General features: G+C 41.8%; 1 protein-coding gene across 1 annotated transcript in view; it reads left to right on the plus strand.

Moving 5' to 3' along the window:
- The window catches only part of PANX1 (pannexin 1), a 28,039-nt gene extending 17,054 nt beyond the window's left edge, over window positions 1-10,985 (plus strand). The window contains exons 3-5 of the mRNA XM_050892574.1: window positions 4,617-4,840; window positions 5,863-6,533; window positions 8,587-10,985. Of these exons, the coding sequence (XP_050748531.1) occupies window positions 4,617-4,840; window positions 5,863-6,533; window positions 8,587-8,672 (981 nt within the window). The 3' untranslated portion in view covers window positions 8,673-10,985. The remainder of the gene's footprint in view (window positions 1-4,616; window positions 4,841-5,862; window positions 6,534-8,586) is intronic.
- Window positions 10,986-11,412: the final 427 nt, after the last annotated feature.

The raw sequence follows: 11,412 nt of genomic DNA on the forward strand, positions 1-11,412 counted from the left end.
TGCCATCAGACTAAGGGACAAGCAAGGCAGGTGAACCTGCTTCCATCATCTTCAGCTTTCAGGAGCTCAGCAATACTTAGCAGAAAACATATAGGGGACTCTAGTTTGAGTCCCTGGTGCATGCACTGCTAGTTTTGTCTGTCTCATGCTGAATATTAATCACACAGTACCTGTGCCTAGTACCTTCCAGAAACTTGGATTAGCCTAGCTGAAGCTCTGCTACTCTGTTTTTGAGTGCCAAACTTGATGGGCTTTTGCCTGTCCTTTTCTCCTTGCAGCTGGGTGGAAATGAAGACAGGGCATCCAGGTTGAAGCACGGTGGTGTAGCCCTCAATGCACTTTCACTAATGAAGTTCAGAAAGGAGCATTTTGAACCATAGGATATTGTATCTATTCTAATGTATCTGTTCTAATCTGCTTTCAGAGGACCTTTCTTCAGTTACACAGTCTCATACCATCTTAGATCCAACCTTGTGAACTTGCCATCGAAAAGGAACTTGATAACTAGACAGCAAAGGAAAAACTGAGTTTTACGTTTAGGCCAATGTCTTTCTCTGGCGTATCTTTGACCATACAGTTCTTGAGGTTGGTGACACTTCCCATTTAACTTAAATACTATAAACTATCCAAGACTGAAGTAGCATTTCCTCCTTGTGTATTCGGTGCCTTGGAAGTAAATACATAAACCATAAAAGAAAGGCGTACGGCACATGCTCATCTGTGTATGAATACCATGGAGTCCCCTTCTTAAAATGGGAAGTCATTATGTGTGACTGTGAAATGTAGTCAGATGAGCTGGATGATCCAATTCTGTTGCTCTGGAACCTAGGACTCGTGCCAGATGACTTTGCATTTTCACTTCTGCCTGTCGGTTCAAGGCCTTAAATTTTAATGATTCAAAACAATTTGCTAGTTATCTAAGCCTACTGTTAACAAATAGAACAAGCGTATCTTTCATTTTTAAAAAAGCCAGAATCCGAGAAGGATGGAGTCGTGCATCAAGTGCTGTGGAAGGGCTGACAAATACAGGCTTTTGTTTCTAAACAAAAAGAGCTGGACTAATGGTCACGCTGCTGCTCTGGTTTTGAGACCATTCAGAAAAGAGCTGCATAGTGTTTTCTCATGCTGCCATAAGCTGCAGCTTTGGGAGTGATGAGAGCCTGGCGAGGGGAAGCCCAGTAAACGCATGGCAAATGTGCCTTTGCCCCAGTGGTGTGATGCTTCTAGGTGAAGAGGCAGTGGTGAAGGAGTCGGGGAGAAGAGGAGGTGCAAGGGAAGATGGCAGAGGCTGGTTTTCGTAAGACAACAGTCTGTAATGAAGCAGGGCAGGTGGGGGGGATTGGAGGAAGTCTGGGGCAGAGCCACAGGGCTGATGCCAGTGTGCTACACAAGTGCAGAACATGCCCACAGAGTCTTTTTCTAGGTATAAAGGAGGAGATGGGGACTGGGACAATGGAGGGTTTAGGCTGTGATTTCAGTGTGTCAACTATCTTGCCTCTTGCTGCATGTCTTGTAGGCCTCAGGGTAAAGAGATCTCAAGGATTAATTGGATACTGCTGGTGGCGTTTCCAGTTTTGGGGGTCAGAAAGGAAATTCATCAATCCTCTGACGCCTGTAAAATTTCAAATGAGTGAGTAGTAAAGCCAAGTGGTATAAACCAATGTAAGAAGCTTTGGTTGCCCTTTACTAAATCAGATGTTTCTTTGTTGTTTCTTTCCCTGCCTGGCACCAGTGAAAGGGTGCTAAGAGGTATATGACACAGAAGTAACTGAAGTCAAACAGGCTTTGCAGCAATCGTATACAAGCTGGCATTTATTAAGGCCTATGCAAAGGGTGTTGCAGCAGGTTAGGGGAGCTTAGATAAGTTTAAGCTGTGTTCGTAGATAGATCATTTCTATTTCTATTTCTACATAATACAGAATTCAGAGGACTGAAAGAGCCTGGACATGAAACCATAAAGCTTTGAGTAGACCAAGGCATCCAGGATTTAGACCTGTGAGACCTGGTGGCATTGTCCACAGTGATAAATATGAAGGGCAGATTCTTGAGCTGTTGGGTTTGAGCTGACGAGATGTCTACAAAAACACGTTGGACACGCCAGAGCTTTACATTTCAATGGGAAAGGATAGACCTGGAAAAAAGCAGATGATCTGAGGTTATCTATCTGCTGTGTGCAAAGAGGGAAGAGAGGCGGTAGTGAGGGCAGAGCTCTGTGCAGTTTCTACGGGCTGCTGGGGGTAGGGGAAGGATCATGTCATGGGTGCAGCAGGTAACGCTGAGAGCTGAGAGGCGACAGCTAGTAAGGACGTGATTTTCAGAGAAAGAGCTTGCTCAGTTTGATCGAAAGCAGTTAGCAGTTCAAAAAAGAAGAGCCGCACCCACACCTGAGGGCTCTCTTGGCTGCTGACGTAGGTCGGAGCTCTGGAGGGAAGAAATTCCTGATGGTGACTAGAGACAATCCATTCGGTGAGCACGGTTTAGTGGTGCAGAAGATAGTATGGATTCATACTATCATACGTATGGGAGTACTGGGCAGATTAGCAGTCCCCAGCAATTCTAGGATGTCAGAAGGAATCCCCTAGATCCCTCTGGCCTGTGAGGTCAATCCCCTGCAGTGTAGAGGGGACACAGTGTGATATAGCAGTACAGGGTTGATGCTTGTTCCCTGCTGGTGAGGAAGAGCTACCTCTAGTGGGATGTACGCTATAATTACAGTTAACTCTGCTTTGCTAACTTAACTAGGTTTTTGAAACAATCTTGTTGCTAGGTCAGCCCATCCCTGCAGGATTTCTGTTTCAGTTTTAAAGGTGAGCCTTTCTTGAAGTTTTCTTTCTCGAGGGCTTACCTAGAGACTGAAGTAGCAATTTTGGCCAAGTTCAGTTATGTTGCTACTGAGCAGAAACAGTTAACGTATGAATTTATAAGAAGGGTTGCAAGGGAAAGCTGACCTTTAAATACAGCATCCTCAGTTTTCTGTAGCTATTTCATGCTTTTCGTGGCTTTGTCTTACTGTGCGTCACAAATTTCCAATCTGACTGCTACACAGAGAACGTGCACATCCAGAATGATGGTTTGTATTACTGTCTCCAGTTGCTGATGCAGTTCCTTTAAGAAGTCAGTCTTTATTTATGTGCTAATATGTTGTATGCATTCCTAGTATTAATAGTAACATAGGATTTTGCTTTAATGGTAGGTGATATTGGAAGTAGCTTTCCTGGATAAAATGTTCAGTAACATCAAATTATTTATTTTGTGCATACAAAACTTTAATCTCTCTTGATTAATGCAAACACAAGTCAACATATTAATATTAGGTCCAGATTCTCATCTTGTTAAATATCTACAAATGTAAGTGGAGCTGTTCCACTTACACTGATTAATGGCTTCAGTCCAAGTTTCCTCTAAAATTCTCCATTGGCTTTTTCAATGAATCTGCATGCGTGCATGGCTGTAACATTTAAGATGCCTTAAATCTGTTTCAAATTTTTTCACCACAACCAATTTAAAATTCCTTAGGAACTGATGCTGGATTTGAGTTAAGTGAACTTACTATCAAAAGTTGAATGTAATGAGTTAGAGTTTAGCCAAATTTGCAGTACATTTTGTTACTAACTGCTTGTCTAACTAGATCTTCCATCATGTCTCTGTAAGGGTAATGTTATGTATGAATGTACACCTTGACTATAATGTCACAGTAAATAGAAAATGCCATCTTTCTAGCAGCTGGAGGGAATTAGAGATTAAGTCTCATGGTGAAAAACTCCTACTTGTTGATGACTAGACGAAAGATGGAAAGACTTCAAGCTGGTTTATTTTATACCTGCTTCAGCCCTTTCTGTAAACAATGGGGACTGTGTAAGGGCTGACTTCTCAGCGCTGCATTAACACCAGACCATTCTGATGCCATGTGTTGGTTTCCATTTAGGAGTTATCTAAAAATATTTAAATACCCTTAAATATTACAACCACACTTACATCCTTTACAGCCACTGTATGTCATGCACTCTGAACAGACGTGTGTTTGCAGGCAGAAGCAGCGCTGTAAAGGGTCTGTTCATTAACCTCCTGACAGCTAATGGAGAGCAGGAGAGATTTTGCTGGTGTTTGGAGCATTTCAGTTGCTACGAACAGTGGTGACATGTCTGGGAGGGCGAGTTATGTGACACTATCCTCTTTTTCCAGTCAGCCTCTCTGATAGCTGTTTTGGCTGCCTTTGCTATTTGTTGTTCCCCAGGTTAATGCTGCCTCTCTCAATTTCAGCTCCAGCAGGGCAGTTCTGAATATGCAATGACAATGTTATCAGGATCATGGTAACTTTATTCTGCCTTTTTTTTTTTGTTTTTTTTTGGCAACTTTATTCTGCCTTTTTTTTTTTTTTTTTTTTTGGCAAAGCTCTAAGCAGCAGCAAGGTTACTGGAGCTGTCTGAAAAGAAATTTTGCTTCCCAGCATATCCCCAATAACCACAAAAGTGGGTTTTACTAAAAGCATTTAAATAAAATTATAGGGAATATAATAGGCTTATAGGGAATTTAATAGACTTATAGGGAATGATGGTGACTGGCTGACTTATTTTATATACAGGTGGAGCCTAATCTCAATTTTTTTCTCCCTTCAGTTCTTTCCATATATCCTTCTGCTCGTCGCTATCCTGCTGTATCTACCATGTTTGTTCTGGCGCTTCACCGCAGCACCTCACCTTTCTTCAGACCTGAAATTTATTATGGAAGAACTTGACAAAGCCTATAACAGGGCAATCAAAGCTGCTAATAGCATCCGCAGCGGAGACCCCAGGGACCCTACTGACTTGGTTCCAGCTGTTAATGAGAACTTGACACAGAGGTAAGATGTTGGGGCTTGGCTTCCTTTGCTCTTTTCCTTAAGCTCTTAACAGACGTGACACCTGCACTCTCTTAGAAATTTATTGCAAAAGTTTGAATGGTGACCTGACGCACTTTTAAATTTGGCTAAAACAAAGAAGATATCTGAAATCATTACTGTGGGCACTTAGAGCTGGAACTTATAACTTTCTTTTTTCGAAGAAAACATTTGATGAGCTCTTCAGATTACTAATTACCTGAGATGATGTCCTGATTTCTTTAGTTGTAGTAGGTGTTAATTAGTTTTACCCACCACAGTATAAGAAAACGGGGGTGGCTGCAGTCCTCGGTTCTCAATGTTCTTGACAGTCGCTTGCACGCTGTGAGCAGTCTGTTACTTGTCATCTCCTGTCCTTTCAGATGTAGGTCTGCAAAGCTTCTGTGTAAAGAAAAAAAAAAACAATCATCAAAAACCAAACACCAAAACCAACAAAAGCAAAACCCCCCTCTCTGATCAAATTGGTGCACTGTTCTAACCAGATCCAGTTTCTGCTTCATCCTAGGCCAGGGTACCTGTTCCTCTTTGTGTGTTGGGGTACAAGCAATGCAATGGGGACTTAGGTCTGTTCTTTAAAATGTGGAGTTAGGTCTTGACAAGTAAAAAGCCTCCCAGTGTTTTGTTGTTATCAAACAAGCGCTTGGGAAGTCTGCTTTTCCTCATGGATTTGCTTATTATACCTGTTTTGTATTGGAAAAGAACAAAAATATTTTTTTGCTGCAAGGGCAATACTTTTTTTTCATTTCCCAGTGTTTGAGCTCTTTTGTCTCTTAAGTGACTTTTCTGTATTAGAGTGTCAATATTCTTAATTTATCTGCTATTCTGTTGTTTTTCTATTGACTTTAATAAAACTACCCTTGATTTACCCCAATAAGAGGGAATCCAATCTTGTGTCTATTTTAGAGTACTAGGTTTCTTTGAAATTTGAGGTAGGTGAATGCTGCAGCATTTGATCTATGTGATTTGGTTTTTTTCCTCTCTTCCAGTTTGTGGGAAATATCTGAAAGCCACTTTAAATACCCAATTGTGGAGCAGTACCTGAAGACGAAGAAGAACTCCAAATGCTTAATAATTAAATACATTACCTGCCGTTTACTCACGCTAGTAATTATTTTCCTTGCATGCCTCTACCTGGGCTACTACATTAGCCTCTCCTCTTTGAGTGATGAGTTTCTCTGCACTATCAAAACTGGGATCTTAAAGAATGACACAACTGTTCCAGAAGTGGTTCAGTGCAAGCTTATTGCTGTTGGTGTCTTCAAGGTACTCAGCTATATTAACCTGCTAGTCTATCTTCTAGTGATGCCGCTGGTAGTGTATGCAATGTTTGTTCCATGGAGGTGGAATTCAGGTATTCTCAAAGTGTATGAAATCCTGCCAACTTTCGATGTTCTGAAACTGAAGTCAAAGTGTTTTGATGACTTAAGTCTTTACCTCCTCTTTCTTGAGGAAAACGTGAGTGAACTTAAATCATTTAAATGCCTCAAAGTGCTGGAGAACATTGCAGTTTCTGAGAAGTTCGATGTCATGCAACTTTTGGTAAACCTTGGTACTATTAAGACAGATACCGTAGATGGGAAGCCAGGGACGGCTGTGTTGGAGAAGCCTGAAGAAACAACTACAGAAGAGCTGGAAAAAAATGCAACAGAGCTACAAGGTAAGGTGACCTGCTCATTCTTTAAAAAGAAAAATCAAAGAAAGAAACACCACAAAAACATCGCATCTAAACCTGCTGGTATAGAGAGATAAGGAATCCATTAAACCAAAAATTCATTCATGCAAAACAAAGCAGGTTTCATCTAGATGTGTATTCCTACCATAAACATTTTAATATATTCTACAAGAAAATGGACGTGCTTAGACCTTGCTATGTTGTCTGCAGAATAACTGCTGTAACTTCACGTATGTGCCAGAAGTTTGTGGTGTTGCAAGTCAGTGGCACAGGCTAGATGCTGAAGTGTCTGTTAAGTTGGTGGTCCTTGCTGACATCTCTGCTCTAGCAGTAAGAGGCTTCAGCTGTCTGAACTTGAGCTCCTTAAGACCACCTGCACAGTAGAAGAGCACTAGATTGGTCTACAGTAGGTTGCACTTGAAGAAGCTCCAGTGAGAAAGCTGGTGGTTTCAGGACATTTGTTTTTCAGAGATTAGCTCAAAAGAGTAGTAACTGCTGCTTCTGCTTTTCATTCAGGCTTTGGCAGAAATCTTAGATGAATGTAAAAATAAGTCTGATCCTCAGAAATGCCACTGGCAGAGGAACAGAAAATGACAAAAGAAGGGAAGTAGGACTGGGGCCAGTGCACATGCTCCTGTTCCTTCTTACGCAGACAGAAAGGAAGGTTGACTGTAAAGTGATTTTTGCCAAAATGGTCTGAGTTGATCTGGATTGGTGCAGCTGTTCTCTGAATATTCCCACCAGTTCCCAGACATGATCGGCTCTGAGCAATTGCTCTTATATGAGATGTAGTCTTAGATTCTGTGCTAAAAAATGTGGCATATCTTAAATGTGATTCCAGTTCCCTCCTCAAGTGCAGAATTAGAGAAGAGAAGCCAAATATCCAGGGAGAGGCATAAAGGGATGGAAGAGCTTTCTTCCCATTGGATGTGAGCATGGCCGCTGTTGTAGCTGTCCCCACAGAAGCAGCAGGACACCAGTGCCCACATCCCCTGAATGAAGTAGTTCAGACTCTGTGGGCTGCCTCTTCCCAAGAAGTCCTTCACTCATGGAAGTGAAGATGCTTTAAAACGTTTAGCAGCTGACCTGAGTAGGCGAGCACAATGCCGAGGGCAAGTTAAAGAACTGTTTCCAAGGCAGGAAAAAATTAAATCTACTTTCTCTGCAGAAAGCTATGCCCTGTGCTTAATAAAAAAGAAGCAGCAGCACCCAGAGGGTAACTGTTCCTCTGTACTTTGGTCAAGCAGTGCTGGTAGGCTGAGGTTTGGAGGAGAAGTCCATTTATACAACAGGGGAATTCAAAACAAACAAGCAGAATTATTTTCAAACTGGAAGAAGCACTTCTGGCAGCCAGCTCTAGTACAGCGATTTGGAGTAATTCTGACAGAAAATAGTTTTCTTCTTAAATGTGTCCCTTTTTGAAATGACAGGTGGGTGGGTTTTGGTAGGAGAATTTAAGCGCCCCAGGTGGAGGTCTCTGCTCAAGGAGCTGAAAAAGCTAATACAAAATCTGACTCATTTTTATCTGAAAGCAGAACTTTTGAGACTGTTTTCATCTCACAAAAACACTTCAAAGACTTGTTTTCCTCTAGAGCAGAACAAACTCATGCTTGAAGCTCTGTTAAAATGCATTGCAGAAAGAAACTGCCATTTCATGACCAGCTCCGGCTGGTGCAGCCCTCTCCTTCTGCCTGGGTGCAGCTGCAGCCTTCACCGCCCGTCAGCAAAGCTTCGCCCGTGGCTCATCGTCTTTTCTTCTGTCACTAGTGGCATCAGCATGTTTTAATTAGTAACCATGTTAACACACCAGTGGTAGATGCTGACTCTGGACCGTAAGGGCAGGAGAGGCTGCAGGGCATCCTGCCGCTGGGTGCCACATCCAGACTGGGTGGGGAGAGCTGGAGGCTGCTCAGCAGCTCCAGCACGGCGCAGGACAGCCGGCCTTGCAGCACTGTCTTGGTGGCAGTTCCTTTGTAAATGAGAGTATGTTGAGTGGTTTGATGGCCCTTTCACTTCTAAAGGTTTACTTTCTCTTTAGTTTTGACAGACCATGATGCAAGTGGCAACGTGAGTCCAAGAGAAGATAAAAAACTTCGCCAAAGACTTATAGATTCGTCATGCTGATGCTTCCCCACTGCAGCAGGCAGGAGCTTTGTACTGCAGGAGAGCTTCTCCTCCTCCTTCACTGCGCTCAACACAAGGTGCTGCTCTTTGAATGCAACCGCCTCAATAGTCTGACAATTCCTCAGAGGCCAAACTGGTTTACAAACTACTTGTTGTATAATGATCAGCAATCATGTACCTGAAAAAGCATGTTGTAGGCTTTCACTATTTATTTAAAAAAAAAAAACCACACAAGGAACAACAAGAACAAAAAATTTCTGTTATGAGTAACAAGTGACATGCATTGAATGCAATTGAAGCTGGCAGGAGGAAAGAGCTAGCGCTATACTGTATGGGGATGGGAAACATAACCCTGTAGGTAACAAAAAGAGATGGCCACGTTGCATTCTGAAGTGTTGCTCTGCTGGGAGCAGCCATCTCCGTTCTGGGGTTTAAGTGAGGCATCTTGGGGCTCTCTGCCATGGAAAAGTGTGTGTGTGTGGGGGGGGTTCTTTACTGAGTCTGGTTAATCTGTACCAGGCGGTGGCTGGCCACTGATACTGGCTGTGTCTTCACAGGAAAAACAGAGGTTGCTCTGTTCAGCCTGAGATGTCTTGGTTAGCCATCTCAACATTGATGTCTGGGATTAATTACTTGGCACTGATAGAAAAGAAACTACAAACAGGCTTAGTATAAGGGGGTACTGTAAATGTTAGGGATTTTGAATTTTCTATGTATTCATAAATTAATAATGTCTTAACACTTTTTCTTACAAAATGTAATTATATGTAAGCTAAATGTTAGTTTAATTTCTGTTTCTCAGTTGTTTTGGTCTTAGTGACTAACAAATCCACCTTGGAGTTTGGACTGAAGATCAGTGAAGTTGGTTCCATTTTTGTAATGGTTTGTGGAAGTTGCTTTGTAATGTTTGTATGTGTGGAATTTATTTCAACATGTTTGTAGTATCAAACGGAACATTAGTTGTGCTGTTTTCCAAACCCCGCTTGAGAAGACAGTCTTATTTGTATTACAGGAGTACCTGAGTGCCTCAGCAGAGCCAAGCACCCGATGATAGCCGAAGTGAGGTAGATGTAAATACGATGAAAGGCTGTTCTCCCCACACACCTTGTGACTTAATTTTAATTAAAGATAAGATGCTGAAGTGGATTGGAACAGGCAAAAGAAGGGGGAGCATTTGTAAATTGGAAAACTGTCCTGGTTTGTTATTGGACTGTTTTGGGAGAGTAGCATTCATCTTTAATGTTGTCCCCCCTGGCCAGGACCTCTACCTTCAATGAACATTAAAATTACCTTTGTCTTGAATTTTAGATACAAGGTGAGGTGGGTGGGGGTTTAAGCACCACAATGGCAGTGTGTATCTTTCACAAACGTTATATGCTGACTTGTTTTTCCGTATTGCCCATGCAACTGAAATGTTTTGCCTGTCACCTCTTCCAAGTTGTCTTTTTAGACAAAGTAGGACCTCTTTTATAGCTAGGTAGGACTTCCATTTTCCGGTTGATCTGTGTCACCCACTGTTGTGTTCTCGACTGTTAGCATTCTCTATATGGCTGAGGATGAGGGGGAAAAAGAAGTAATATCGGTGTTACCATCTTTGCACAGAACTGTTTATGTGCTGCAGCAGATTTCAGAGAGATAGTGCACCTACTTGAATTTGGCAGCTGTTGTTAAACAAGCGGATCCCAAAGTATTGCCATACTATACTTTGGGCTAGTATTACAAGAACTCTTCAGTTAGTTATTATATGGCTTTTGGCTAAGACAAGCCTTATTTAAAAGAAAGTCTTTAAAGCCATAGTATTATGCTACCTCTGCATAGGACAGTAGCACAGCTGCAGTCCTAATGTCTGTTGCATTACCAGCAAGAAACAGGACTGGTGTTGGATACTGGTGGCCCAAACTACTCAATTTTACTGCCATACTTCTTCCAGCAAATGTACAACCCCTCTGACCTTTTCTAGATTGTTTCTGTCTGGCTGTGCTGGTGTGTTGCTGATGGTCCTTTGTATGTGGGTATTGCAGATGCACATTGTGCGTTGTGTGTTTTGAACAAGGAGCTATAGTGCAATACTAAGATTTTGTGATGTGGATGTGTTTGAACTGTTTGATGTAAGTAGAGTTCTCAGTCTTTAAAACTCGAAGCTCCTGAAAGCAACATGTTCATGTTTCATGTTGGATACGAACCTAACTTTTTACTAATTCCCCTTTTGTATTTAAAAATATGACTTGCTGCAGTGAATCTCTCATTGTCTTCTGAAGTGCTCAATAAAATATGTATCAATTCTTGGTTATTTAAATAAAATCAATTTTGTGAACTACAGCAGCGTGACTGAAGGTTCCAGGAACAGTCGCATGTCGCCGTCTGAAAACCTGTAGTGCAATACATGTGGTCTGATGCTAAACCCTGAGCAAACTTTTTGGACAGTAGTTATAATTGTGTTCTTTTAATTTTTGTTCTCAAAAAATTGAGAGAGCAACATGAATTGGTTCAAAATCTGTTTAACCTTTAAAAACTGTTGAGAAAACGTCAGCACATAATAAATAGCCTATCTATTGTGTGAGCCACTATCTAAAAATTGGCCACAGTCTCAGCACATTTGAGCTTTTCAGCTGTATCTTGGTGTTTTAAGATGTGTTTCTGCAACTGCCCAGCTCAGTTCTACTTATATTTTAGTGGCACTGCTCCTGCTGTATTTTGCCATTTTCAAAAGGTGGGCTAAATTCCAATTTAGGTCTTAAGG

The sequence above is a fragment of the Gymnogyps californianus genome, chromosome 1 (genome assembly GCF_018139145.2).
Source record: "Gymnogyps californianus isolate 813 chromosome 1, ASM1813914v2, whole genome shotgun sequence".
Taxonomy (NCBI): domain Eukaryota; kingdom Metazoa; phylum Chordata; class Aves; order Accipitriformes; family Cathartidae; genus Gymnogyps; species Gymnogyps californianus.